Source organism: Elaeis guineensis, chromosome 3 (genome assembly GCF_000442705.2).
Source record: "Elaeis guineensis isolate ETL-2024a chromosome 3, EG11, whole genome shotgun sequence".
Lineage (NCBI taxonomy): Eukaryota > Viridiplantae > Streptophyta > Magnoliopsida > Arecales > Arecaceae > Elaeis > Elaeis guineensis.
The window spans coordinates 16,805,404-16,833,293 of NC_025995.2; the positions used below are offsets into that span (position 1 = coordinate 16,805,404).

The window sequence follows — 27,890 nt, forward strand, 5'->3', positions numbered from 1 at the left end:
TGCGAAATTGGCACGAGGCTCAATAGTTTGGTTTGAAAAGGTAATGCTGGCTGAAATGAGTTACGTTGTGTTTTTTCATTTCTCTTCCATCTTTGATCTTAGTCACTTCATGGATTTTGATCAAATATTAGATCAATAGGATAATGAATACATGCATTAGTTAACAACAATGAAGACTGGGAGATTACAATGATCATAACCAAACAATTTTGTATGCTGTCAAATTTGTAGAGCCCATCCAATCAGGATAAATATGATAAGCATAAGAAAATTTTACTACATGCAAATTACACCCTTCAATTCTTTTTTGTAAAATGTGATAATGTTGAAGTAAATAAATTACTATAGACGTGAAGCAAAGAGAACCTTTGTGGGGAGATATGCACTGACTCTGCTGGTATTCCCCAAATAAATCCCAAAAAAATTTTAAAAAATAAAAGCAAAATGTTTCTGACCTTTTTAAAGATTACTGGGCAATCGGTGCCCTACCAATGCTTTGTCAGTTCAAAGCTCAATATGTGGGCTGATGAGAAAGATAACTGAAAAAACTCTACTCACACCTTCTCATCAAGCTCTCGTGAATCTGACAACACCCCATGCTTCTGGGATTTGTCACTTGACATGGAATAACTCCTGCGCTCCTTTCCCCCAGGCTTTGATGATGAACTTCCATACCAGATCATTCCTACAACTGCTAGGATCATACCAAGAACTACATGAAGATTAAGGCCCTCTTTTCCAAAGAAGATGAAACCCAGAACTAACACAAGAATAGTCTTCATGTGACCAAGGACTTGGAAAGACACTGCTGTGAATCTTCCGATGCAGATGAATTGACTAAGGTTGGTTCCTACCGCAATGGTGCAAGACAATATGATGAAGAACTACAGACAAATATCAAATAGTGAATGACTTCAGCATAATAATAAGAATATGTGTACAAGGGAATGCAGCACTATGCAAGGCATGCAGCAATATCAGCAAGAGATAAATATAAATTAGCAGGAAAACAAGCAATGCGGATTAGAGAACAACAAATACCAGGAGAACCTGCATTGACAATCATCAATGTTAGAAAAGAGAAAAAAAAATCATTTAGTACTTACCACTGCAGTAACATTATAGTCAAACTTATCCACTCTTTTGTTTGTCATCCAATAATCCAGGAAAGGCCCTAGTATCAGCAGTGATGCTGCCTGGGCTGGAGCAGTATGGCCCAAGAGGTTGAATGATCCAAGTGAGTACTTTCGTTGAAGAAAATGAACATACTACAGAAGCCAAATCAAGAGAACAACAAGGTTATTACTTCTAAAAGCTGGCATAATGCTTCTTTTTTATCTTTTTAGACTTTGAGCTAAAAAGGACTGTAATTGTTATGCATCATGACGGAATCAAAGGGAAGACAGGATTTTGTACACTGTAAAAGCAAAACCATCGAGAAAAGCATAGTTTTAAAGTTATACCAGCAAACAAGATTGGGACATGTTCAGAGATACTTGAATATGAGATGGTCCTCTTAACTAGACACATTTACACATAAGCAAATGATTGCTTTCGAGTTTGTGAGATAAAAGGAAACTAGTGATCCTCAATGATGGCAGAGCAAAATATGCAGCCATCCATAAAACTGAATGGAGAACTTCAGGGGATCTGTTAATTAAACTGAAACTTTGGCATTGTCCAACGAAAATTAAATTTAAATGATAGCAGAACTTTCAGACAAGTTCCTATCCACACAAAGATACCATAGTTGCAGCCAAATAATTAACTTTGCAAGCACATCAATGCAAGAAAATGATACATGACAACTTGAATGAAAAGCAACCTAGGTCATACATATCAAGCATGTACAGAAGCTGCACGTATACAGACAGATACTTATCTACAAATCTTAAAGGCAAAACCTATGCTTAATTCTAATTCTTGTGTTTGCCAATTTTAAGATCAAAAGACCATTGAAAGATAGGACAATTCAAAAAAAAAATCCATTTAAAAGATTGCATAGCTCCACACATATTAAGAGAAGTATGAGCGCATCATGTAATCTGCTTAATCACTTACATATTGCTGCAAAGAAGTGCTCCAGACTGCTATCGCCGCAGCTATCAAACCTCTACTATTTACACTCACATCAGTAACAGTACAGACTGCAACACCTATGAGAACCACCACTATGCTAAGCTTTGTGTCTCTGGAATAACGGATCTTATCAAATAGAACTTCTAAAAAACATGATACTGGGATCATACACAGCTTTGCAATCTGAAAATCAAACAATTATGTCAATTTGTAATTTATATTTTTATACATTTCCAGATCAGTAAACCATAATATGGCCAGTAACTTACCTGATAAAACCCCACAGAATTCCACATCAAGCTCACATTCATCCCAACAATTGATAAGTTTGCAAAAAGAACAAATTTTATAAGTTCCTGTAATGGTAAATGGGAGCCCTGAATATATCCCAGCCACTTAAGTATGGCAGTCATGATAGTCGTCGTGGCAAAATGCAGTCCAGTTAATGTTGTAGCTGTGAAAAGAAATAATAAAATATGACATCAAGGCCCTAAAGACAAACACCTTTAGAAATAAGGACAAGAAAAATGCTTTTTCTGAAACATGGATATCCAAATTGAATTACTTAATTAAATACAGATGCACAGTAATGCAACTTGTCTGAAATTTTTCAAGTTTCATGGTCTACTAGGAAGACCAATTCTAACCAGCAAGGTAATTGGTTATTGAACAAATCCGAGAGACAGAATGGATAGACAGCTGCTAGGTGAAATAAATAACATCAATATAAAGCAACTACATACTGGAAGTCAGAACCATACAGTACCATGAAGGATTAGACCGACAAGATTGCAGGAGTGTAAATGATTATAGTTCCATTTCACCAGAGCATAACATAAATTATTAGGTTACATGCCCAATTTCACTTTTATTAAATTGGTAACAAACATATGCATGGTATCTCCTAAAAACTGTGGACATAGAGTTGCATAACATTTATTTAGATCTTTGATTTTCGAAAGTTAGGTCAGATTTACCCCTCCAAATATATTTTCAGCAACCTTTCAATCAGACTTTAATAACTTGCAGCAGCAAATTACCCGGTCATTAAATATACAAACAATTTATTAGTCCTGCTATATGGTCTGGTGCTTTATCAGGCAGAGAATGCCCAGATAGGATAGATGCAACATGGATGCAAATCATGCAAGATGACATCCCCAGTGTACTATTTTCCATGGAAAAGCCCAACTTATCCTTCAAACAATATAACTGCAGTTAGAGCTAGACATTAATTAATCTTCTGCAAATCCTCACAGATTAGTTTCATCACTGATCAAGATAAAAAAACAAACCCAAAAATATTTAACTTGCGGGACTGGCCATATATCCAACAAGCATCCACTGAAAAGCAACATTCACTGCTAGGCATGATGACAATAATAGAAATCACAGTAGCAGCAGTTAATGAAGATGACATACTTCAACAAATTTTTTTCATTAGAATATCATGTCAGACCAATAAGCGTAACATGAAGACTACTGATGCCAAGTTGTCTCTAAACAACAAAATCGTCCCACATGCACACTTGTGACTTCGTTGTAATGGAAGGCATGTTATTCAATTTTTCTTCCTTTTGCATACTACAAAAAGGGAGAGCCAACACCATTACACTAATCCAGCAAAAACACAGCCTCCAGTACCTGCTCCACATTTGTCTTACCAGTTCATCTGACAAGTGCCAAAACTGAGATTTTGCAGTTCTAGCAGCTAATAACCACCAACCAGTCAACAAGGCCATTTGCCTCTTAGAAGACATGGTCATGGTTTCACCACAGTGCTCTGTTCTTCATCAGTCAAACATTGAGGCTACAAACTAGCTCAGTCAGTCCATTTCCTTCTTGTACAAGAGATAACGGTCATAGAGTTTTTAAGATGACAATGAGGCGAACACTGGAAGATTTTTCCCCATAAAGATACTGCCAATGGAGTCCGGATACAGGTGCCCAGATAAGATAATATTGACAGATTCATGTTCAGAAAAAGCATCCACAACTCTTCTAAAGATCACCTTACACCTAGTGACTCCTGAAAGGCCTGATCACTCCATGGAAACCAAGCAGTAAGTGTAAAATCACTTTTATCAGTTTCATCTCTTAATGATGATGAATTGTTGAGTTCTACAATGAATTGATTGTCTATAGCTAGCTGCCAGAGTCGGGAAGTTGGTTGGGGGGCAACTACAGTAGCAAGTGCGAGGAAGCAGATGCTCTAAAAATATTTACAGTAAGAAAGCACTTAGAAAGCAGGCACAAGTTCAAAATTCTAGGAACATTCTGAAGCAGGTGCATTGCCTAGGTAAAAGATTCCAGCTACTAATGTCTATGTTCATGTAGACAAATCCATTTTTAGGATAAGTTAAATGAACCTACTAGCTGTTGTTACAATTGGGTATGAAACAAGGTTTGAGCATGAAACCACCCGCTCAATGGAGTTTTGGCTTTGGCAATTTTGGCGGCATTCAATGTTTCATTCCAAGTTTCAAATTCAATGAAAAGATCAAGTAAAATTGAAAAAAAATTGAAAATTTGAAGAAAAACTAAAGAAGCCAAAAAAAAAAAAAAATGCTATACAATGTTTTAGAAAATTCTGTGTTACATAGTGCATGTTTGGGGGAGCGTTTATACTCGTCAAAAGTAATTTCGGGCCTAAAACCAGAATTTTGAGTATTTGGCTATCACCCAACAGTAATTATGAATCGCATTTAAGATCCCTCAAAATATGGTTTATGTAAAGCTGAACTCCTCCGCTTTCTGTGGATGTAGCACCGCAAGCTAAATATTGCATTTGCAGGAAGTTAATTATTTTTTAAGAAAAATTATATATTACCCTCTTAATACCCCTCGCACGTCCCTTTTCCCCACTTATCTATCAGTACTCTTTCTTTCTTCAAATTAATCTCATCTCATCTCCATTCACATCCTCGATTAATATCCTCTTATCTCCATTTACGTTCCTTCTTTCTAACTTCCAAGATTATTAATCTCCTCTCATCTCTATCTATGTCCCCTTTGTCCAACTTTCTTTTTAACTCTTTCTTCAAACTAATCTCATCTCATCTCCTCCATATCTTCGATTAATGTCCACTCATTTCTATCTATGTCCCCTTTTGTCCAACTTTCTTTTCGACTCTTTCTTCAAATTAATCTCATCTCATCTCCTCCATATCTTCGATTAATGTCCTCTTATCTCGTCTCCATTCACATCCTCGATTAATATCCTCTTATCTCCATTTACGTTCTTTCTTTCCAACTTCCAGGATTATTAATCTCCTCTCATCTCTATCTATGTCCCTTTTTGTCCAACTTTCTTTTCTACTCTTTCTTCAAATTAATCTCATCTCATCTCCTCCATATCTTCGATTAATGTCTTCTCATCTCTATTTACGTCTCTTTTTTTCGAACTTCCAGGATGATTATTCTCCTCTCATCTCTCCTCTTTGTCCGATTTTTTTTGTCTATCTGGACTTTATTTTTCTTCACATTTATCTCCTCTCATCTCCATCCACATCATGTCCTTCTTTGCTGACTTCTTTGTGTATCAGAACTCTCTCTTTGATTAATCTCCTCTCATCTTCATCTCTACCTAATGACACAAAGGCAATTTCGAAAGAAATAAGAAAGTCAATGGATAACTTAAAAAAAAAAACAAAAATAAAGATAAGAAAAAATAAAATAGAGAATTTTATATCCAAACAATTTTAAAATCATTTTAGATATTTATCTTTTTTGGTCATTTTATCATTCAAAAGCAACTTTTGGGTCTGTTAACCAAATGTATAGCAAATTATTTCTACAACTTTAGAATAGTTTTAGGATATTGACAGCCAATCAAAAAATTGCTTTGTCCCAAAGAAGTTTTTGACATTAAAACACAGATTTTACTAAAAATTGCTTTTTGATCAAAAGCTGCAGCATCCCCAAGCAGACCCATCTTGAACCCAATAAAGGGAATGAAATAGAAGAAGGGAGGGGAGAGAGGGCGGGGGGGCAAGAGAGCTAATTGATTTGGGTCTTGCAAGTAATCATTACAAGAAATAACCATGTCAGGATATCAAGATTTTTCCCTCCTACAACTCTTCCTCCCTCTTTCCCCTTCCTTCTTATGCTTGTTTGTTCTCTCTATTTTTTCCAATAATCTTTTAGGTGGGAATTTTGTATATGACGTTGGAACCTCTACTTTTCTTCCTTCTTTCCCTTCATTTTAGCTCCTTTAACCTTTGTTCCTTCTCTCATGTATAAACATGGCAAGCGCAAAATGCAGATATTGGGAATGGAAGTGGAACCATATCAATCCAGAACATGTAAAAAGATCTTCAAAACTTTCATTCTTTTGATTTCTTGTTTTTCTGTATGGAATCCCATGATTTTTGCAACCCAATAATCACAAAACCAATGCCTCTCATAATATGTAGTCTAATTTAAGTATGAAAATTTATTTTAATAGAAAAGCTGGCAAAGAAATTATGGGAGACTAGCTACTCTCATTAACCCACATAAGTACTAGGTGCATAATGCCCTCTTCAAGCAATCCATATCAAAGATAAGGGGCATGAAATAGAGCAAGTGAGAAACATTACAAAACAAAAACTGTGAAAAGGAATGGCAGGTAGTGAGGTGAGTTTAGTGGACCGAAAGGGGAAAATTGACAAACAGAACCAAAAGGTATTATAAGAATTCAAAACTCTTACCTTTTTAAATCAGATAAACTATAAATTGATTTCAAAGTGTGTCATTTCTAATAACTATTCCTTCAATATATTCATCATATATGCTTTAAGGCATCGTTAAATATTAGCTCATCATAATCTACAAATATAGGTGAAGTAATTGAATAAAATTAAATTGAGAAGCTTTGCATTAAACTGCATGGGGAATCATATAGTTGTTTGGACAACAACATGGGTAACACCGTAATAGACAAGGTTTATTGGCTAGGATCTCCGATGCAACTTGGCAACGATGGATTCCTATCTATGGGTTGTAGAACAACTCATTATGTGATGACTGACTAGGCTTGAAAATGGGACAAGTAAATCTAAGACATAACCCAAGAATAGCCTGATTAGGCCTGAAGCCAGACATTTCTTCAGACTAGTGGATGTACAACTTTGAATTCTAACTTACATTCAAAAATGGAAAAAAATGTTATATTATATCTACTTGACCATATCTGCTTTTTAAACAGGTCTAGATTGGTATCTCTTATCCAAATCATTTAAAAAGGTGAGGTTGTTGAAGCCTGACCATCCAAACATGTAATTTAGGCTGAAAGCCTGAAACTGAATAGAATATTAGTGAAAAAAATAAAAGGCATATCCATATCTGTTTTTATTTGGCAAGTACAGATAAGGGCACAGATTAGCCAAAAAAATAAAGACATGGATATTAATTGGATGTTATAATTTGTATCCAAATCTTTCTTATACAGATAGGGATACTAATCGACTATTAAAATACAGATATGGATGCTGATATAAATACGCCACTATAGAATTTTTTGCCAGGATATTTTTCAAATTTATATTTTAATAACTCAAATCTGGTATACAAGCCTCCCAGCTGTCTTTTATTTCTTTTCTAAAAGAAATAGACGGCCATACAGAAAAGTGAAAAACAACAAAGAAGCAATTGCATCCACTTAATGACAATTCTTTAGTTGATCCTAACAACTTTCTGAATTACAGACTTTGGGTTAAATGGCTGCCTATTAAGGATGACATCAACCATATTTAAGATGTGATTGTATAGAAAAAAACAATTGAAAATATATTGATGCTGTCACTTGAAAATGGAAGAAAATTATGAGACTAAAAGGGGATGAAAGGATATCTGGATATGAATATGATATTTGTGTATGCAAATCTATATCCTCTTCTCTCATAGATACACCTACAAATATGGATATTAATCAGACACTAAAATCTGCACTCAGAATGAGTTTAAACAGATATTATCCAATCCGTTTCACTCCTAAGTAATTTTTTTGTAAATCCAAAAGAAATTCATAAAGAACAATACAAGAATAGAAAGGAACTGTAGGAACATATTGTACAACACATTCTCAGATCCTCAAAGTTTAAGCCTAAGCAAACTCCTCTACAACTATTTTGACCTATGATACCTGCATAAATTCTTTACAAACATGAGCAAGGTGTATCATCACTCATGTGATGATACCTATAAGCTATTTTATGTTATATCCAAGAGGTTTAAATATATCAAGTTTCAGGCTGGCAACATTGTAAGATCCAGTTTGTGTAATTTATGGTGATGAATGAGGTGGTTTATGACATGTATTTATCAAATTTCCTAAAATGAATTCGTGAAGGAAGAAAGATACAGATAATGATATGGGTTGGAATTTGGAGAAAGATGTATTGATTTCATGTCGGCACCACTAGAGGTGCAAGTGTCTAATACTTGATTGCATTTGCAGCTAAATGGTGGTTCTATTTTGGACTATCATCTAAAAACCTCAGGATGTTAGCAATTCAGATCCTCTTACAGACGGTATCCTCTTAGCACACAGTAAACAAAGGAACCACTTGACATATAAAAGAATGAATGACTTGGTGTACATAAACCACAATCTATGGCTCAAAATGAACCACATTGATGAGGTAGAGTTGAAATACAATGACCCACTTCATAATAACTTTGTATATGATGATGAGGATTCCATGATTGTTAGCTTAAGGACCAATGGCAACAGCTAAAGTTTGATGAGCTAGGATCATTTCTTCGACCAGATAGTGTCATAGAAAAGGAGGCTGGTCAAATGCAGAATAATAAGCACAACAATACATGGCACGATCACAACCGGTCAATTCCTAGCAAGAGGAGCAACCGTAGAGGCCACTAGTAGCCAATTGGGATCTCGAGGCTCTATCTCTGAAACATCCACTCAGAAATATGACAGGAAGATGCTGAATCATGACACCTGTTCCAATCAGGGAGGTGGGCCCAATCACATTGGTGGGCCAATTTGAGCTACCTAGCTGAACCAAACAGGTAGGGGCAATCAAGGAAAAAAAAGCAGTTTCTTAGAGCAGCAAAAAAGGGAAAGAAAAGGAAAGAAAGTTATAGATCAGTTAGAGAGGATCAATAAGGAGCTCATTCACTTAGATTTCAAGGTCGCTAAGCCTTCAAATGATCAGTTTCTAGATCATCTTGCGATACTAGTGATGATACTAATGACAATTCGAGCAATGATGCATCTAATGGCCAAGAAGGTAGTAGTGGCCATGGTGGGGGTGCATACGACTTAGCCACTGAATCTAAGTTGATGCACTAACATCGTGTTTCAATCATGCCATGCAAGATACGATCTACAATGCATGTTATAAAGCCCACAAGGATATCGTAGCATATAGTTGATGGATCCCTCATTCTATCCTGTATCCCACCATGCACAAACAAGATATAATTCAAGTGCATATTCTTCATCTAAGATATTATATTTAGGTGGCTACTACCCTCCACAGTCTCGGCGAAACTATGGTTCAGATTTTGCTGCTGAAATCTTCCCTCAAACAGCAGTGAGATGGCAGCACAGTATCAAACAAAGGATCAATATCAGGGCGGCTATCTAGGAGAGTCAGATTATCAGATACAGGGGTGAGCACCCATCGTATCTGGATTGGAGTCATGTCCAAAAGGCCCTGACTGTGAAGAAGATCCCATATCTATAAGTAGCACAAACTCCATGTGGAGATAGATATTGGTATGTATGCACCATGTTTAATTATTACAATTGCATCTATAAAGCAATCATATGGTCTCTCGGACCAATATGAAATAAAATAATACTAAAACATCCTTAAAATCGTAATTTAAAGATCCATAAACTTTAAAATAAGCTTTAAAACAAAAAATGCCAAAAATAGTGAATCAATATCTAACTGATATGCGTTTATGTATCAAATGCTGGTACATTTCAACTTGGTACTGTAGCATACTTGTAGCTGATTGATATGGCTTTCAATACCAAGATTGCAGACCTTAGCTTCAGGTCTATGTAAAATTGTGTATGTTCGATGACTCAGTCCAGTCTGGGAGCTCAGGGACCTCCAACATAATCAAACCTTAATTCAACACAAGTACAGTGATGCAGCTTCTAGAAAGGGGAAAAAAGGAGTAAGAAAGTCAAAGTGAACTATAAGAGTGAAAAGTTGGAGGACAAGGTGGATGCTAAAGGAAAATGGAAAAAAGAACTGCAGGTGGCATTTAAAAAGAGAAGGATGAAGGTCAAAGTGAAGGGTAGTGCTGCAAATACATTTAAATGATCCACTTCTGATTGGAAACTGACCCAAAATTGCCCAATCAATCCAAAACAAAGTCTTTTTGACTAGAATTAGATAAAAAAACATGACCCATTTCAAATATGAATCAAATACTAATCATCAAATGAACCTATCCTAGTCCAAATCAACCTGAAACTAACAGACTAAATTTTTCACAGCCCTCCTCGAATTTAAAGATCAATTTGACTTTAGTAATAACTGCTATAAAGTTAAACATCAACTTATGTTAAGGATCATAATTTCTACATGCTTGCTAATCAATCTTATGCAGAATGGGGTGATGTCTCATGTTGAATTGTTGTTTCCATGCATAATTTATTCAGATTATATAATTAACCAATTTATCTACATTTTGTTCAAATCATTCTTGGCATGATTCAACCAAAATCAAATGAAACACTAACATAAATCTTAAACCAGATCCAACAGAGCTCAAGTTAAAATGAATTAGGCTTGGATTCAATTTTGTTACCAAGTTCAAACATGGATTGATTTGGATTTTGCCAAACCCCAATCCAACTTGACCCATGTGTAGCCTTAAGGGAGGGAAGGAGGACAGAGGTGGGAGGGTGTGGAGGGGGGGCAAAGCCATAGATCGAGGAGGGTAAGAACCATAAAGGAATGAAAGCATTGCAACAAGGATAGGCAACGAGGAAGAGGAAGAAGGGCAAACATGGGGAGATAACACATATAGGTGGACGTCAAAGAAAAGAGGAAGATAAGCTTGGAAGAGCAGGATGAGAAGAAGAGTTGTGGGAGGTGAGAAGGGAAGCAATGCCAGGTTATGAGAGATGGGGAAGGGGTGATAAATGAAAGGAATGGACTATGTAGGTTAAGAAAAAGGTAGGCATAAAGCATCAAATTAGGACAAGCCTGACTACTGACAAAACCACCCTAGACTACTTATAATCCCAACTAGGTTAGATTCATGCAAGTAGGAAATCATGTGACCTCAATGCTGAGGGAAACCCATTGTCTAAAATGTTCAAATATTATGTGTGGACCTGATCCATATGTCCAAAAGTTCTGGTTGATTCAGGTCCATCTAAGGTTGTTGATGGATAATACACATGTTGAGGCCTGATCCAAGAACATAATAAATGAAACAGCATCTTCCCAAATGCAGCCTAATAGTTCATATGCATGCTTCCTACTACTAATTCCATAATGTCTTTGATGCAGCAAAGGGGAGCTCCAAAAGATGGAGGCTCGATCAAGAACATGGAAAAGCATTGTATTGCGGGCTCTTGTCCTGCTACAAGGAATTCTTCAATCACCCTTGAATCATGAATGGTCCAGATTTAATCATAAAATAAGTATACTTGTTTTAAAGTTATGATAGATTATTTGGCCCTGAAGTTAATGGACTTGCAAGTGACTTGGGTTCTAAGTTACCTTTTTTTTAATATATTGGGCCACTTGGCAGCCAAAAGATGTCAAGTTATTTCATCTCCAAGTTATCTATTTCTATTTTATTAGGTTACTTAGCCTAAGTCAAGGTGGGCTATAAATATAGTGAATGGGTAGTGAAAGGAGATGAGTTGTACGATATAACTTGAGTTGTTAAGAAGTGTTCTCTCTCTCCCTTCCGCCACCAAACCCCCCCCCCCAAAAAATATTCTCTAGTACCTTCTTCTCTATTCTCTCTTGTCTATCTGTGGGCTATAAATATAGTGAATGGGTAGTGAAAGGAGATGAGTTGTACGATATAACTTGAGTTGTTAAGAAGTGTTCTCTCTCTCCCTTCCGCCACCAAACCCCCCCCCCCCCAAAAAAAATATTCTCTAGTACCTTCTTCTCTATTCTCTCTTGTCTATCTGTTTCCTTCATTTTCTTCTTTCTTCATTCGAATCTCCTCTCTTTACGCTATAAAAATCTGTACTGACTAATAGTTGATCTTATGTCAAGACTGAACCCCTAGCTTTAACCTCAAAATCCTGGGAACCCTATTCCTAGCAAACAAGATTCACCATCTCGGTACCGGACCCCATGCTAGTACCATCCTATTATAATGTCTACATGGTTCGATACAGTACAAGATAGCATACCAAATGTTGGTACATTATGAGATAGCATACTGATACAAGACTAGTACGGTATGCCCTATACCGGATGGTACAGGATAATACCGTAGACCATGCTGACAACAAAGCCTATTCCCTAAACCCTTCAAGTATATAAAAAGCCTACCTTTTACCTTCGATTCCTTAAATTGTTCACTTCTGCCCCATCTTCTGAAACAGTATAGCAAGCATAAAAAGGTAACAAAACCCCAACTTCCTAACCAGGTAGGTCCACCAATGCATAAACAGGACAACACCAAGTTGTCCTGCATCAGTTTCATATATAGATATGAAACCTCTATGCAATCATCTCCATTGTAAGTTTGCAACTACATAGAATCAAAAGAAAAAAGAATATACAGATAATTACTGGTCTAACTTTTTAATAAGAAAATTTTGTCAAAAATGGTGTGTAATCAAAATATTTGACAATTAAAGGAATTATATCATGCTAACCATTCATATCCAACATCAACATCTTTAGTAAACTAAAGTTTATTTTCAAAATAAAATTATATATACATGATCAACACACAAATCTCCAATAATTTATTAAGAGACATAATTCATAGTAAAGTTCTTTCAATATGCATTGTGCCTCAAAAACTGTGAAGAACCATACTTTTTCTGAGCTTATCTGCTTGCCCATTTGCATGCATAACTATCTATTATAAAGTAATTTAACTACTTCACATGATGGTTCAAAATTTCAAATATAATGCAAAAGGTATTGGTAAGGGCTTAGGAACTCTTATTTGTTTACCAAAACTGAAGCCATATGTGGCCATTAGGGCCTTGTTCACCATAATGATTCCCACGGAGGTCACAACATTGAACAGCCATGCACCAGTATCTAATGCCGCCTTTTGATTTGCCTTGCTGGAAGGTGCCATACTTGCTATTTGTCTTTGCTTCTTTTTCTACTTATCCTACAAATCTCCAAACTCCAGCGTCCATATTAACAGCAAAGCCTCTACATCAGAAAACCACAGTATTACATATGGTAAATAGATGTTAATCAAAAACTGAGAATACATGATTGCACATGAATAGATGGAGCATTTAGAAGAAAGACTTACAATATCAAGTGCCGGGAAAATTTTGGGCAGGCAATCACTGAATGATACTTACCCAATATATTGCCTCATATTAAACATAGATGCTAGAAAACACAAAATTTCATAATTTCAATTTGTATATACACAAAGAGGAAATGTAAATTGAAAGTTTGTAGTCTTTTCCTACCAAACAAACCCATTGAAAGGAAGCTCACACAAGAGAATGCATACAACAAGGCAAGTCAACTCAGGCAGCAAGATAACACCGCAACCAGATGATGCAGCTCAACAATGCACAGGGGCAATATTAAGTACACTTTAAACCATTTTTTAAGCCAATAACTTTAAGGAGAGACCCGTCTGTGATGAATATAAGCCAATCTTGAAATACAAAGTTTGTAAGACAATGTAAATCAACAAAGATCTTCAGCTTCCTAACTCATACAATCCACCACCTGATCCTTGTGAATAAAAATGTCTAGTATTGCATAAAGAGAACATTCTCAAATTGTATTTCATCTGATCTTTCAAAATAATGCACTCTGATATAAAATCCCCCAACTTACTCAAAGGCTACATCATATGAAGTTTGACACATACTCTCATATCTATCAATAGCTATAGTAATTATAACTATCACAACCGGAAGAAAGTAACTGCCCCTTCAAATTCGCCGACCAATAGATGAAACATAATCCTCACACCCTAATCAACCCAAAGTGTCTTTGCAATGATCATCACCTGTTAACACTTGCTACAATATTGCTTGCTCGGGAGATGTACTTGTTATTTCTTTTTTACTGGAAACAGGACACAGGAAGTTCATCAACTATTGTATGATATGGAGGAATTCTTATATTTTACTTGATCATGAAATTAGACTAGGAGAAATCTATTTTCCTGAAATAATTGTATCAAGGATATGTTATCCTGCATAGAACTTATATAATACATTGCAGATGCTTGCAAATCTTGGAAGCAAGGCTCCTATATATGCCATTCTAACATCTCAAAAGATCTAAACAACGATGTTAAATGGTCGCAACTTCCTTATTTTGAGAAATTATGATGTCATAAAATCTTGTCAAAAGGAATTATCTTGTCTTGCACGTATGTTCTTTTCAATCTCTAGTATGAATTGATGCTTAGCATAGGTCAAGTCATTCTTAATCTGAACTGGTTCATAATTTGGAGTACATGATTGATCAAGTATAATTGTCTTAAATTGATGCATGGAATACATTATGGATGCCTCAAAATCTAGGATGCAAGTCTCAAAAGTATGTCAAATAAAATGATGTTAAATAGCACTTAGCGGCTCCATAGACATTCATTTTCAAGGGTGGTAACATACCTTTATTTTGACCAATATTTCCACCAAGCAGATTTTTCTTTGATATTTGGAATGATAATAAGACTTTGACATGATGGTGGACCAATTGAATGATTAGAAAGACACAATTGAGATGTCTTTTTGGGTTAATCGCCAACCTTATAGATGATAGGTGATCTGGTGGATCTAATCTAAGAATAATGAGCCACTCCACCCCACCATCAATCCACAAAGATCTCTCCAAATGAAGAATGCCAATCATAAGGAGAATCACGATGTCCTGAAGACAATGCCTCATTCTACCTCCATTAGGAACCACCACTGCTCCGTCTCTAGCAGTGGCATACAAATAGGAAAGTAAACAAGATGAACACAAGCTAGCTAGCTAGTTAGGGCTAATTCAAATTTGGCTTGAAATACTAATAGGGGGTAGAAATGCACTTATTAACGAGTAGTGAGGATTGTCAAGTAACCAATGGACCCCAAAAGATTTAAGTTAACAGGGAAAGGATCAGCATTGTATCTCAGGCTTAACACCCCCCCCCCCCCACCAACACACATACGAAAAAAAAGAAAACCTAAACCATGAATGTGGTGGGATAACTAAGTCAAGATAGAACTAGAAATAATTAAATACATAACTGAAATGGAAGGGAGTTGAACTAATGACCTCCAGAAATCTGAGCTCCAATACTATGTGCTATTAATTAACCAACTGACCTCAAAGCCTAAGCGGGTAAAGAAAGAGTCAACTATGTATATCAAGATTAACAAAAAAAAAGGTAGACTTTCTATGCTTTTGAATTAGAATACTCCTCATGTCCACCACAAGAACATGAATGCCACAATTTGTTGAACTCTAGTCAAAATTTGATGAGAGTTCTTAGACTGGAGGAAGATGATCTTTCAACAAACATGGCATGGATGGAGAGGAGGATAAAGAGAGGATCGTTGTCATGTTATGACGGTCTAGATCAATCTTTCAGCCACAAATTTACTGGCTTAATCCAAAAGATTAAGCCCTCGATCAAAGATACCGAGGATGACCATATGACCTCGTGACATGACCATCACAACTAAGAAGGAGATACAGAAAAGGGTAAATCAGGAACCCCATGTTAAACATTCCAGGGGACCAATTCAAAGGAAGACTTAGATGCTATGGTTCTATCACTTGGGAAAGAAAAGGGAGAAGGAAAGAGAAGAGATTAGGACAAGGATTAAGGCAAAGTATCCCAAAAAAAGAAAAAAGTTAAAGCAACAATTTTAGTAAAACCCTTAACAATTTATTCCATTAGTTCCCAACCTAGTTGCTCCATTAAGTATATAAAAGCAAGGACTACAACCATCACATTGAAAAATATCTTCCTTTACATAAAATTTGTTAGTATTTAGAAAAAATCAAAAAAAAAAACACTAATTGCAACATAAAGTAAATTCTATATTGCATTATATGCTTATATAAATATTAATTGACATCAAACCGAACAAAGGTGATCTAAACATAGCAAGTGTTCAGTACCCTTATTTTCAAGCTCAAGAGTCTAGCTCATGTTCAACTCATATACTTATTGAGTAAATTAACATTATGCTAAATTTCTAACCTAACATGAACTGCTCAGAAAGATCTCTTTTATTTGTTAGCCACACATGTGAAATAAGGCTGTTCTTAAGTGATTGGTTTCCTAATGTATCTTGGCATGTCATTCATATGGTAATTCTGTTCATGTTTCCATCTTAATGTGTGCCCTATGTCAGCAGATAATGTACTGAATGAACTATGCTAGTTTCTAATCATGATTGCATGAAGCAAAGTAGTTTAAATCTTGACCTGAAGAATATTACATAGCTGATCCCCTTACACTTGGCATAGTCTGAGGGAGCAAAGGACAGACCAAGTTAAAAAAAAAAAAGGGGAAAAAAAAAAGAAATAAGAAAGAAATAAAGAAAAGATAAAAGGGGAAAAAAAGAGAAAAAAATAATCATAGGGATGGCATCATACTGATTATAGTCAAAACCCAGTGACCAGAAGGGCTGGACTAACTCATTCATCATGCCTTAAGTCAATTCTTTTTTCTAAGAGGTCAATCTATTGTAATCCTAGGTGAATCAAGACGTGTTCAGTTCTGTTTAGGATAGAGTGGATTAGTCAGTCCCAACTTAATACATGTTTGGCTATCCAAGATTTTATCCTATAAGATACATGGGATCCAAATTTGCAACTTATGGGATCAGACATGATATCCACGAACAAAAATTTTAACCAATCTTTTAATCATTCCATGCATTCGATCAAGGATAGAATTCTCTTCATGGCATTCGTTCACTAGATGATAAAAAACATTCTTTACATTAAATAATTTGCTTTATCATTGATATTGTTGCTGCTAAAATCTGGCCCGGCTAGGACGATCTGGGGGGCGCTGTTCGATCCACGATGGTAAAAGATGATCAACCTCAGAGTTGTGGATCCATGCACAAAAACAATGGAAAAGCTTATCGATTTGACTTTGACCAAGACCTCCGATGTCTAAGTTAGGTCGGACTTTGAAATAACAGTAAAAAAAAATATAAAAATAGACTAGTGTTACCTTGTTTTGGTCAGTGTCTGGCCAAACTGAACATGGTCAGGTTTCAATTTGGTCTGCGTTTAGCCGATCTAGAGATAGTCAGCCTCGAATTCCGATCTGATCAGCATCTGACCGATCTCAAGAGGGTCGGTGTTTGGCAGAGCTAGAGATCAGCCTGGTTTCGATCTAGCTATGGGAGGCGATATCGAAGAGGAACCGAGGGTGTGGCCATGGGCTGTAACGGCCTAGGCATCGACAAAACCGAGCTTAAGGGCCTCATTGGATAGGAAACTCAAGGCCCTTATTGTAGGCGACGATGACCTCATTGGTGGAGCTGACATCAAGATGGGAGGCATCGGGCGAGAGAAGAAGACGATGAAGCCTTTCTATAGCATGGGAGTTGGTTAAGTCCAACCTCTTCTCCTCAAAATCGCTAAATCCCACAATTTAAGTTCTATTCCTCTGATCTAACAGGACTATCACTGTCAGGAGAGAGCCAGATGGTCTTGTACTAGGAGAAAAGAGGAGAAGCAAATTTATAGCCAATGGGTAGAGGAGAATAGAACATAAATCTTAGCATTTGCAGAGTGGATGTGCGAGCCATCAAGTATGCCATTTCCCTTCATTTAATTGAAAAGGAGGAGAGGAGGCATTAACCGAAGAGAGAGCGAGAGCCATAAATAAAGAGAGAAGAGAAGGAATAATTAGATAGAGAGAGTCTTGAGATGAATGGGCGTAACCCTCTGATCCTTTAGATGAGTTTGCGACCTTCGTATAGAGGGATAAGGATGGATGAGTCAGGGGGAGAGAGAGAGAGAGAGGATGTAAACCTCGACATTTGTGGAGTGGACATGGAAGCCATCAAGTATGCTATTTTCCTTCGTTTAATTGAAAAGAAAGAGAGGAGGCATTAACTGAGGAGAGAGGGAAGCCTTAAGTAAAGAGAGCAGGGAAACAATAATTAGATAAAGAGAGTCTTGGGATGAGTGGACGTAACCCTTTAGTCCTTTAGATGAGTTTGTGACCTTCGTATAGAGGGATAAGGATGGATGAGCGAGGGAGAGAGGACGTCAATCTCGGCATTTGTGGAATGGACATGGAAGGCATCAAGTATGCTATTTCCCTTTGTTTAATTGAAAAGGAAGAGCGGACGCATTAACTGAGGAGAGAGGGAGAGCCCTAAATAAAGAGAGAAGGGAAGTCATAATTAGAGAGAGAATCTTGGGATGGTGCGCATACCCCTCTAGTCCTTTAGATAAATTTTTAGCTTTCATATAAAGGATAAGGATGGATGAGCAAGGGAGAGAGAGAGGTGATGGAATTGAGGAACGCTAGCGAGATGAGATAATATTCGATATTTCTTTCATTTGCATTCATAGAATCATGGAGCTGTTTCAATTTGGAATGAGTGGTCCCCATGAAGCCAATGTAGACAGGATGACGCCTCTCTCCATTTATCTCGCTATCCATAATTAGAATTCTCCTTTGATTTGATTACACGAGATCGGCAAAGACTTCCCAATTTGCTGTTGCTGCCTTTCTTATTTAGATTCTTAGTAACCGTCCATGACTCGAATCTATTTGAAATTAATTGTTCGCCATGTAAGTTGTATCATATCATATCATAGACCGATCTCAACCACACCAACCCGAAGCTCCACGGCAATAGAATGCACTGGAGAAAGACCCTTGGCCCTCCATCTTTCCTAATGCCTTCTCTTTGTTTGTGTTTTCCTGTTCCATTTTTTCCAAATGTTATGGGTCCACATTCAATGTAAAGCAGCAAAGAGGTCCACCTCGGACCCCACCAAGCTGCAAAGAACTCAGAGCGACCCTGTTGAAGCCAACCTCGAACAACCAAGAGGGGGGGATAACCCAGATAGGGACCCTAACGCTCCTTGTATCAGATGTGAGTCGAGCTAACAATGACATTCTTCTTATATTGGATATGAGTTGAGTAGATGCTGACCTCCACCAATCAAGAAAGGGGGATAACTCAAATTGAGACCCCTACGAATTACTTCTCATATCAGAAACAAGTCGAGCTGAAGATTGGATAAGCCAAAAACCCACCTTTTTAGGAGAAGAGAACCAAGTACCAAAAGCGAGGAGAGCGAAAGCCCAAGCTTTGACCACTCAAAAGATACATCGATATGAAATCGAAATGCCCAAGCCCACTCGGACTAATTAATAGATTGGCACCATCTATGGAAAATGAGAACGTCTCTCACCTCCTTTCATTGTCGGATCAAACATCTTCGGCAATGATCTCACTATTGGTGCATTTGCGAGCACCTTAAATTGCTCACAGCCCCCCAAAACTTAAGATCTGGATCCATCCAAGCAACTAAGAAAAATCGACTAAGGTCGGGATTGGAATGACCTATACACCTCGGCTTTGGCTAGGACCTCTAAATAAATGCTCGAAAGCACACCAACTACTTAGAGACACCCGAGCTTTGGCTTGGACCTCCAAAAATGAAGGTTGGATGAGGACCGATCTAAAGATATCCAAGCTTCGGCTTGGACCTCCGTCAACTTGGTCAAAAAAAGACTGACTTCTTGGAGATATCTCGGCTCTAATTAGGACCTTTAAATATGTACTCGACCAAAGTTGACCATAAGGAGACACCCCAACTTCAGTTAGGACCTCCAAAATACAAGCTCTAGCTTTGACCTCGGCTCCAACCAATTGACTGCAGATACCTCGATTTTGGCTGGGACCTCCAAATCCTAACTACGAGGATAATCGACTGGAGACACCCGACCCCAGTTGAGACCACCAAAATATGAGCTTAGATGTATACCTACTTTAGATACAAGCAAAATAAGATACGAGCACCCCCAAAATTAATTTTAATAGCACTCATAATATTTGATCATAAATAGGTCAATGAGTAACAAGCCAACTACTTCCTTTGCCCAAACTAGAGAAAATGGCTCGGACTCAGAACTGTCGGGCATATGATATGGTATAATACAATGTGTATAGTGAGCAATTAATTTCAAATAGATTCGAATCATGGGCAGTTACTAAGGAATCCAAATAAAAAAGACAACAACAGCAAAACAAGAAGTCTTTGTCGATCTCGCACAATCAAATTAGAGAACTCTAATTAAGGATGACGAGATACATCGAGAGAGAGGCATGATCCTCTCTATGCTGGCTTTGCAAAGACCACTCATTCCAAATCGAAATGGCTCCATGATTTCGAGAACCGCAAATGAAAGAAATACCAAATATTGCCTCATCCAATTGGCCTTCCCCAATTCTATCACCCCTATCCCCTTGCTTATCCATTCTTAGCCTTCCATATAAAGGCTACAAATACATCTAAAGGACCAGAGAGTTACGCCCACTGATCCCAACTCTCTCTATCTCTAATTATTGCTCTCTTTCTCTCTTTATTTAAGGCTCTCTCTCTCTTCTTAGTTAATGCCTCTCTTTCTTTTCAATTAAACAAAGAGAAATGGAATACTTAATGCCCCCATGTCTACTCTGCAAATACTGAGATTTATGTTCTATTCTCCTCTATCCATCGGATATAAATTCACTCTTCTCTCCTTAGACAAGACCGTATGGCTCTCCCTTAAAGATGATTGTCCTCTTAGATCAGAGGGACAAAGCCTAACATCGTGAGATTTAGCGATTTTGAAAAGAAGAGATCAGATTTAACCAATTCTCATGCTGTAGAGAAGTTTCATCGTCTTCATCTCTTGCCTAGCACCTCCCACCTCAATCTTGATTCCACCAATGAGGCCATCGCCATCTATAAGAAAGGCCTCGAGTTTCCCATCCAATAAAACCCTCAAGCTCGATTTCACCCACCTCCAGGCCGCTGCAGCCTATGGCCACACGCTATTGGCACCCTCCTCATCCACAACCTCCATCTCCTCAGTACCATCACCACCAAGTTCCTCCTCAATATCACCTCCCACAATTAGATTAGAACCAAGCCAATCTCTAGCTCGACCGAACACCGATTATCTCCAGATCATTCAGATGTTGATCAAATCGGAATCCAAAGCCGACCATCGTCAGATCGGCCAGACGTCGATCAATCCAAGCTGACCATCTCCAGCTCGATCAAACACCAACCAGAACATGATAGCACTAGTCTACTCTTATATTTTCTTTACTATATTCTAAAGCTTGATCTGACTTAAACATTGGAGAATTTTTCACTGAAAAATCTCTGATAAGTATGGATTTCAAGTGCCAAAAGATGAAGGCGCTTCAGTCAGTCACCAAATTTCAGATCGATAGAAGACCGACATCATCCACATCATAGGAGACCGACCTCAGCCACACCAACTTGGAGCTTTGCGGCAACACATATTTACTCTACCAACCTCATCCACATCGGTAGGAGACCGACCTCAGCTACACCAACTCGGAGCTTTGCGGCAACACATATACAATAAATCACCTACTATGCCACTATTTTCTTTTTTTTTTTTGCCTTCCTTGCACTTTAGATGTTATAAAAGATTAAGGGCCTGGCATTGTTTCAGCACCCTCTCATCTTCTTCATGACACTTAGATCTCATATAAATGAAACCAGAGAGCGCACATACGACATCATTTTTAATCTTTAACTGACTTGGGTCTATGGGAATGCTGTAGCTTTTGATCGAAAAGCTATTTTTAGTAAAAATTGTATTTTGATGTCAAAAGCTGCTTTGAGATAAAGCAGTTTTTTGTTTGGCTGTCAATATCCTAAAACTACTATGAAGCTGTTGAAATAATTTGTTGTATGTTTGGTTAACAGATCAAAAAGCTGCTTTTGAATAACAAAATGATCAGAAAAGACAAATATCTAAAATGATTCTAAAATTGTTTGGATATAAAATTTGCTATTTTATTTTTTTCTCCTTTTTCTTTTTATATTTTTTTTAAAGTTATCCTCCAACTTTCTTATTTCTTTTGAAATTGTCATGTCATTAGGGGGGATAGAAATGAGAGGAAATTAATGAATGGAGATGAGAGAAGATTAATGTCAAGAAAAAAATGAAAGTTGGAGAAAAAAAGGATGAGAGGATATTAATAATCCTAAAAATTGGAAAAAAAGAAAATATAAAAGGAGATTAATCGAGGATATGGATGGAGATGAGATTAATCTGAAGAAAGAAAGAGTCCCGATAGATAAAAAGTCAGACAAAAAGGGATGTAGATGCAGATGAGAGGAGATAAATAATTAGATAGAAATGATAGGAGATTATAAGAGATTAATTGGAGATGTGAATGGAGATGGAATAAGATTAATCTGAAGAAAAGACAAGGAAGTGAGAGGGCAAAAAAAAAAAAAAATCGTACGAGGGGGATTGAGAGGGAAATTCATAATTTTTCTAAAAAAAAACTAGCTTCCTGCAAATGTGATATTTAGCTTCCACGTCCATGGAAAATGGAAAAAGATACGTAAACCACATTTTGAGGGATCTTAAATGTGATCCAGAATTACTTTTAGATTGCAGCCAAATACTCAAGATTCTACTCTTAGATCCAAACTCATGTTTGACGATGACAAACGCATCCCTGAATATGCACATAGACAATGATATGCTAGCACAAGACAATACCTTTCAAGTCAATGCCGCAACTTCAGATTTCAATCTGAAATGGATCGACCCGGCTATGCCCTCTATAAAAAGAGAACTTGACTAACTACCTACCACTCTTTAAAAAGACTGAAATTGTGGGGAAAAGCTCCCTCTACCCGGAATGTTGATTCCCCTGTTTCATCGATGGTAGGTGAAGAAAACAAGATGGCTTAGGAATACATGGACCCACTGACAAGCACTGGATGCCAAACTTAATAAAAAGAGAATATGAAAGATCAGAGATATATATATTTCTGATTCTGTTCACTTGAAAGAAGACCAAACCTGAGATCTGAGAGTTATAATGGATGATCGGAGCACCGACAGGCAGATGAACGCGTTGATCACGGAAAAGGAGAAGCTCCGGCAGTCGATTAAGGCTTTGATGGCGGAGATGAGAGGCCGACCGGCGGAGTAACCTTTGGTGGCGCAGATCCGAGACCGATCGGTGGAGTGACCTTCGATGGTGCAGATTGGATGCCGAGTAAAAGGGCGGATCAGAAAAGAGGAGTGGAGACCCGCGTAGAGTGATGGAGAACAGCGAAGGGGAGCGGAGATCAGCGGCAGGCTGGCGAAGGTCGGAGGAGACCGGCGGATCTCGGCGGAAAGGAGCGGATTGCGGCACAGAGACGAAAGAGAGCGTCGGGCGCGACGGAGACGAGGACTCGAAAGGAGTTCGACCCCGTCTCAGACCAAATTATATCATGCGCGGCGTGCATCACGAGGCTGTACACGTCATCAATCACAGCATAATGCACCGAGAGGACTGCTGGATGAATAAGGAAGGGCCGAAAGAGCGGCTATAATGACGGCATGCACGGCCATATGCACACCGTGCTGGACATGATTTTTTCCTTGGATTCCACCAAAGAAGAGTTCCAAAGCCTCCAACGATCTTACAATAATATAATATATTATATAATATAATATAAAATAATATATTTTTTATTATATTATGATAAATCATGTCATATTAAATTATATTACTAGATTATTTTTATTTTAAATAATTTAATAACATAATTTAATATGATTGATATATCATAATATAATAAATAATTATATTATTATATATTTTATTATTAAAGGTGCTCATATTTTTGAAGAAATTTTGCTCAAAATTAAAATAACTAAAAAGCTCCACCTTTTCCTAAGGATGGCAATCGTACCATCCTTAATGTGTATAATAGGTGTTGGTGCCGATTTTCGTCCAACACCGAAGCGACTGGAGTTGGTGGTGAGCTGGATCGTTGGAGATAGGACCTGCAAGAAAAATTTCGATCAGATATTGCTCTGATAGTGATCCTCGACGTTTGTCAGACCCTCTGATGTACAAGTCAGAAATCTGATCTAACAGAAGGAGTGTGAGAGGCAGAGTTTTTGCATATCTTTTTTGACGTCCCTTTTAGGCCTCCGCTTATAGGCAAAGGCGGGAGCTTTTGAAGGATAATTTGTCATCATCGCTTCAAGTGTCATGGCTAACTGTCGCCTAACAGCTGTCAGTAGACCTATGAGGACTTTGAAGGGACTGAAAAGATATCCGAAGGAGGGTCAGCCGACCATAGATCGGTCGCCTTTCGATTGACCTTCGAGGAAAGAGCCATAAATGGAAAGCAGAGAGGGGGCCATTCCTAGCCTTCTCGATCGCCTCAATTCATCTTATCTTATTAGGGGCCCGGTGGCGGATTTTACCGCACGTGTGGTCTAATTAATGACTTTGGGATGGCTTGATTTAGTGCAGTTCCTTACCAGCAGCTGGCCGCTCAAGATATGGCCGCAAGGTGATGTGACTTGACGTGATCTGACGGGATTGTGTGGCGGCCACGTCTGGCGTTTAGCCACTCAACCGACATCCGTGCCTCGGGATCATGGCCCACAAGTGGAAACTGTGGTCGGCAGAAGGATATAAACCTAGAGGCAAGACTGGGCCTGGCGTGGGTCGAAGAGAGAGAATCCAAAAGTCGACTAAATGAATCCATTGAGTATTGCCGCCTAGTCAGCCTGACGTGACCGATTGCCAAGGAGAGAGCTCACCAGAAGTCGATTGATGAAGTCTCAGCCGCTTGGGCAGTAGGGCATCAATCGGTTGTTCAAAAGCCCCGAGTCAATTGGTCGTGAGAGTAGCCAATGAGATGTTGGCAATGACGAGGGACCTTAATTCACTAGGCCTAAACTTTTTGAGCCTTGAGCCTCTTCACATTATCGTCTGGACAAAATTTTTTTCCAACACATGCCCCCTACTCTTAAGTTCGAGCTTTGATCGGAGGAAGGGAGTAATCCTATGCACACCGACCGAGAATGTGAAGAGCCATTCTATTGGTAGGGCATGCCCGCACTTCTATGCCTGCATTAAAGGCACATCGCCTTAAAGTCTAGGAGAGGGGAGGTGAAGTGGCACGACCACTCCATTCGCACCCAAATTAAATGCGTACCAGTTGAGGTGGTGCTTGTGGCCAATCCTCGACTGATGCGTATCACGAATTAATTGGGGCAATTATGGAGTGCTTAAATTTGTCTCCTCTTTTTATAGGAAGAAAATCTCCCCCTGTCTTAGAGTGGAGATTCACTTCTTGCTTGCCATGGTGCGATGGGGTGGCTCCTTTCACTGTGGGCATGCAGTGGATGTCTTCTTCACGAGCGGAGGTGCCCACCTTTCCAGTTGAGGTTGTTACATGTCATCCGAGGGAGAGGAGTCACCTTGTAGATTCCAGCTTGGCTTGGGAGGTACTGGAAACAACCGTCTCGTCTGGGAGGAGTGCGGATCCGCGGCCTTGAGGGATTACTCCGATGCTATGCTCAAAGCGAGCATGGCTTTGATAACAGCCTCTCATGGTGTTTCTACAGAGCACATGCTTCTAAGAGGGATGGCCACTGTTGAAAATTATATCACAAAGCCAATCGTCAGCCTGTTAACGGTTATGCTAAATTATGTAAATGTATATGAATTGATAAATTAATAAAATTATTATTTGACTTTTTCATCACAAAGTAATGTACATCTTCTTAATGAACTCCAATAGTTGTGATGAAGTCCTTAGGACTATCTAATCGATACAGGAGAATATATTATTTAGTCCTTAAACTAAGTTTACGATCAAATGATACGCTTTACTAGGATGATAGCGTTTATCGAGTGTAGGTCATTGTGTGTTATATACGTTGGTTGTCCTCATAACCAAGTGGTGTAAATGGTATGGTATACAAATGAGATGTAGGAGAACATCTCATTGAACATAATCAACTGCTGGACACTCTGCTGTCAAGAATAGCTCGTGAAGGATATGGATATAAGTATCCCTCCGATCTAAGATCACCATGGTGACTTGCAAGCAACTCACTATGCTTTGATGTCGGACTATCTGAATTTCTAATTCAGTGATAGAAGATTTCTGGATATCATCAAATACTTACGAAGTCGGTGTGTGAGTCAAGATGGAATTGATCCCTTCGAATAAGTAGGAGTTGATGCAACAGTGTGTTTCAATTTAGTAAAATCTTGGTTAGGATAATCCATATGATGGATTTAAATGTTGAATCACAATGTGACTAACAAATCTAAGTTTGATAGTTAAACTTCAGATCACCTTGAACATTAGGATCAAAAGAATGAATTATATGATAATCATATGTCAATAGGTTCATGAATGATGCTTTACAATCTTTCGACCTATTCGGATGTTAGATCCCATTACTAGATGGTTATATCGATTAGTTTAGAATTTATTTCTGTACTACCAACTTAGGTTCGAACCTATAGGGTTACACTCAAAAAAAAATTTCGACTGATCATGTGGCTGATTAATGATTGAGAATCGTTCTAGAATTTAATCGTCAATTCGATTAATGATTAACCTTGTGCAAAAGTTGTAATAAATTAATTCACTAATTATTGGTGAATTATAGAAGAATTGATTAGTGATTAGATTGGTAATTAAGTCAATTTGATTGAGTATTAAAATTTTGATTAAATCTAATTGAATAGGATTCAATTTGATTTGACCCGATTAAGTTATGAGATGGCCTAATCGCTAAGGGTGTTCGATTCTTGATTCAAATTTGATTAATTTTTAATTTGATTAGAATTTAATCGAAACCATTTGTTATCTAATTAGATTAGGTAATCTAATTAGATCTAACCTAATTTGATTGGGTCAAGAATCTAATTAGATAAAAACATAAGTTAGAATTCAAATGGAATGAAAACACCCCATGCGCCACCTTTCACTGCGCCCATCCTTTCTTCATGCATGAGAATAGTTTTCATGTAAAATTTTTTGCACCTAGAAGGTGTGTGATACCTTCTTCTGATCCTCTTTAGATTAAAATTTTATTAGATTAAGTTTAAGTTTAAATTAGTTTGAAATCAAACTTAAATCAAGAGTCCAAATTTTGTGGGACTCTTCATTGCCACCGACCAGCCTTCTTTCTCACGTGCAAATGAATTTTTGTGTGATGTTCTTTGCACCAATCTGAGTTGTGTTGCCCTCCTTTTTGAGTCCTTATATGTAGATTAAATTTGATTTAAAAAAAATTCAAATTGATTTAAATCCATGATAAGATCAAAGGCTGTTTGAAGCTGAACAAGATTATCCAAACTCTACATGGGATGCGACTTTTAAGAAGGGTAATTTTTGTGCACCAAACTACTTCAGATTTGGTGTGAGAGATCCTCAGAGAGTGCATGAGAAATCTAAAAGAGAGGGGTGGGCATCCGTGAGTGAGAAAAAGAGGAAGAAGATCTTCTTTGGGGCATGAGATCTAGGGTGGGGTTCTAGAGTTTTCTAGTTCCTATTTTATGAGAGAGAAAAACAAAAGAAATTTTGTTCTTCTTCTTCCACACCATCTCCTTCTTGAAAAATTCTTTTTTCTAATCTAGAGGT

General features: G+C 37.7%; 1 protein-coding gene across 1 annotated transcript; it reads right to left on the bottom strand.

The window, feature by feature from the left end:
- Positions 1-248: 248 nt before the first annotated feature.
- Positions 249-23,649, bottom strand: LOC105033082 (UDP-rhamnose/UDP-galactose transporter 6). Its single transcript, XM_010907735.4, has 6 exons — positions 23,296-23,649; positions 13,212-13,421; positions 2,349-2,533; positions 2,062-2,262; positions 1,107-1,268; positions 249-884 (listed from the first exon to the last, which is right to left on the bottom strand). Exons 2-6 carry the CDS (start codon positions 13,339-13,341, stop codon positions 555-557), a joined length of 1,008 nt encoding a protein of 335 aa, XP_010906037.1. The 5' UTR covers positions 13,342-13,421; positions 23,296-23,649; the 3' UTR covers positions 249-554.
- Positions 23,650-27,890: the final 4,241 nt, after the last annotated feature.

Bases quoted from the DNA above. Each gene is read 5' to 3' on its own strand.
- LOC105033082 (XM_010907735.4), bottom strand. From the start codon at position 13,341: ATGGCACCTTCCAGCAAGGCAAATCAAAAGGCGGCATTAGATACTGGT. The intron at 2,534-13,211 runs GTAAACAAATAA...TTCTTTTCACAG, and splicing joins CACATATGGCTTCAGTTTTG to CTACAACATTAACTGGACTG. The intron at 2,263-2,348 runs GTAAGTTACTGG...TTTGATTTTCAG, and splicing joins ATTCTGTGGGGTTTTATCAG to ATTGCAAAGCTGTGTATGAT.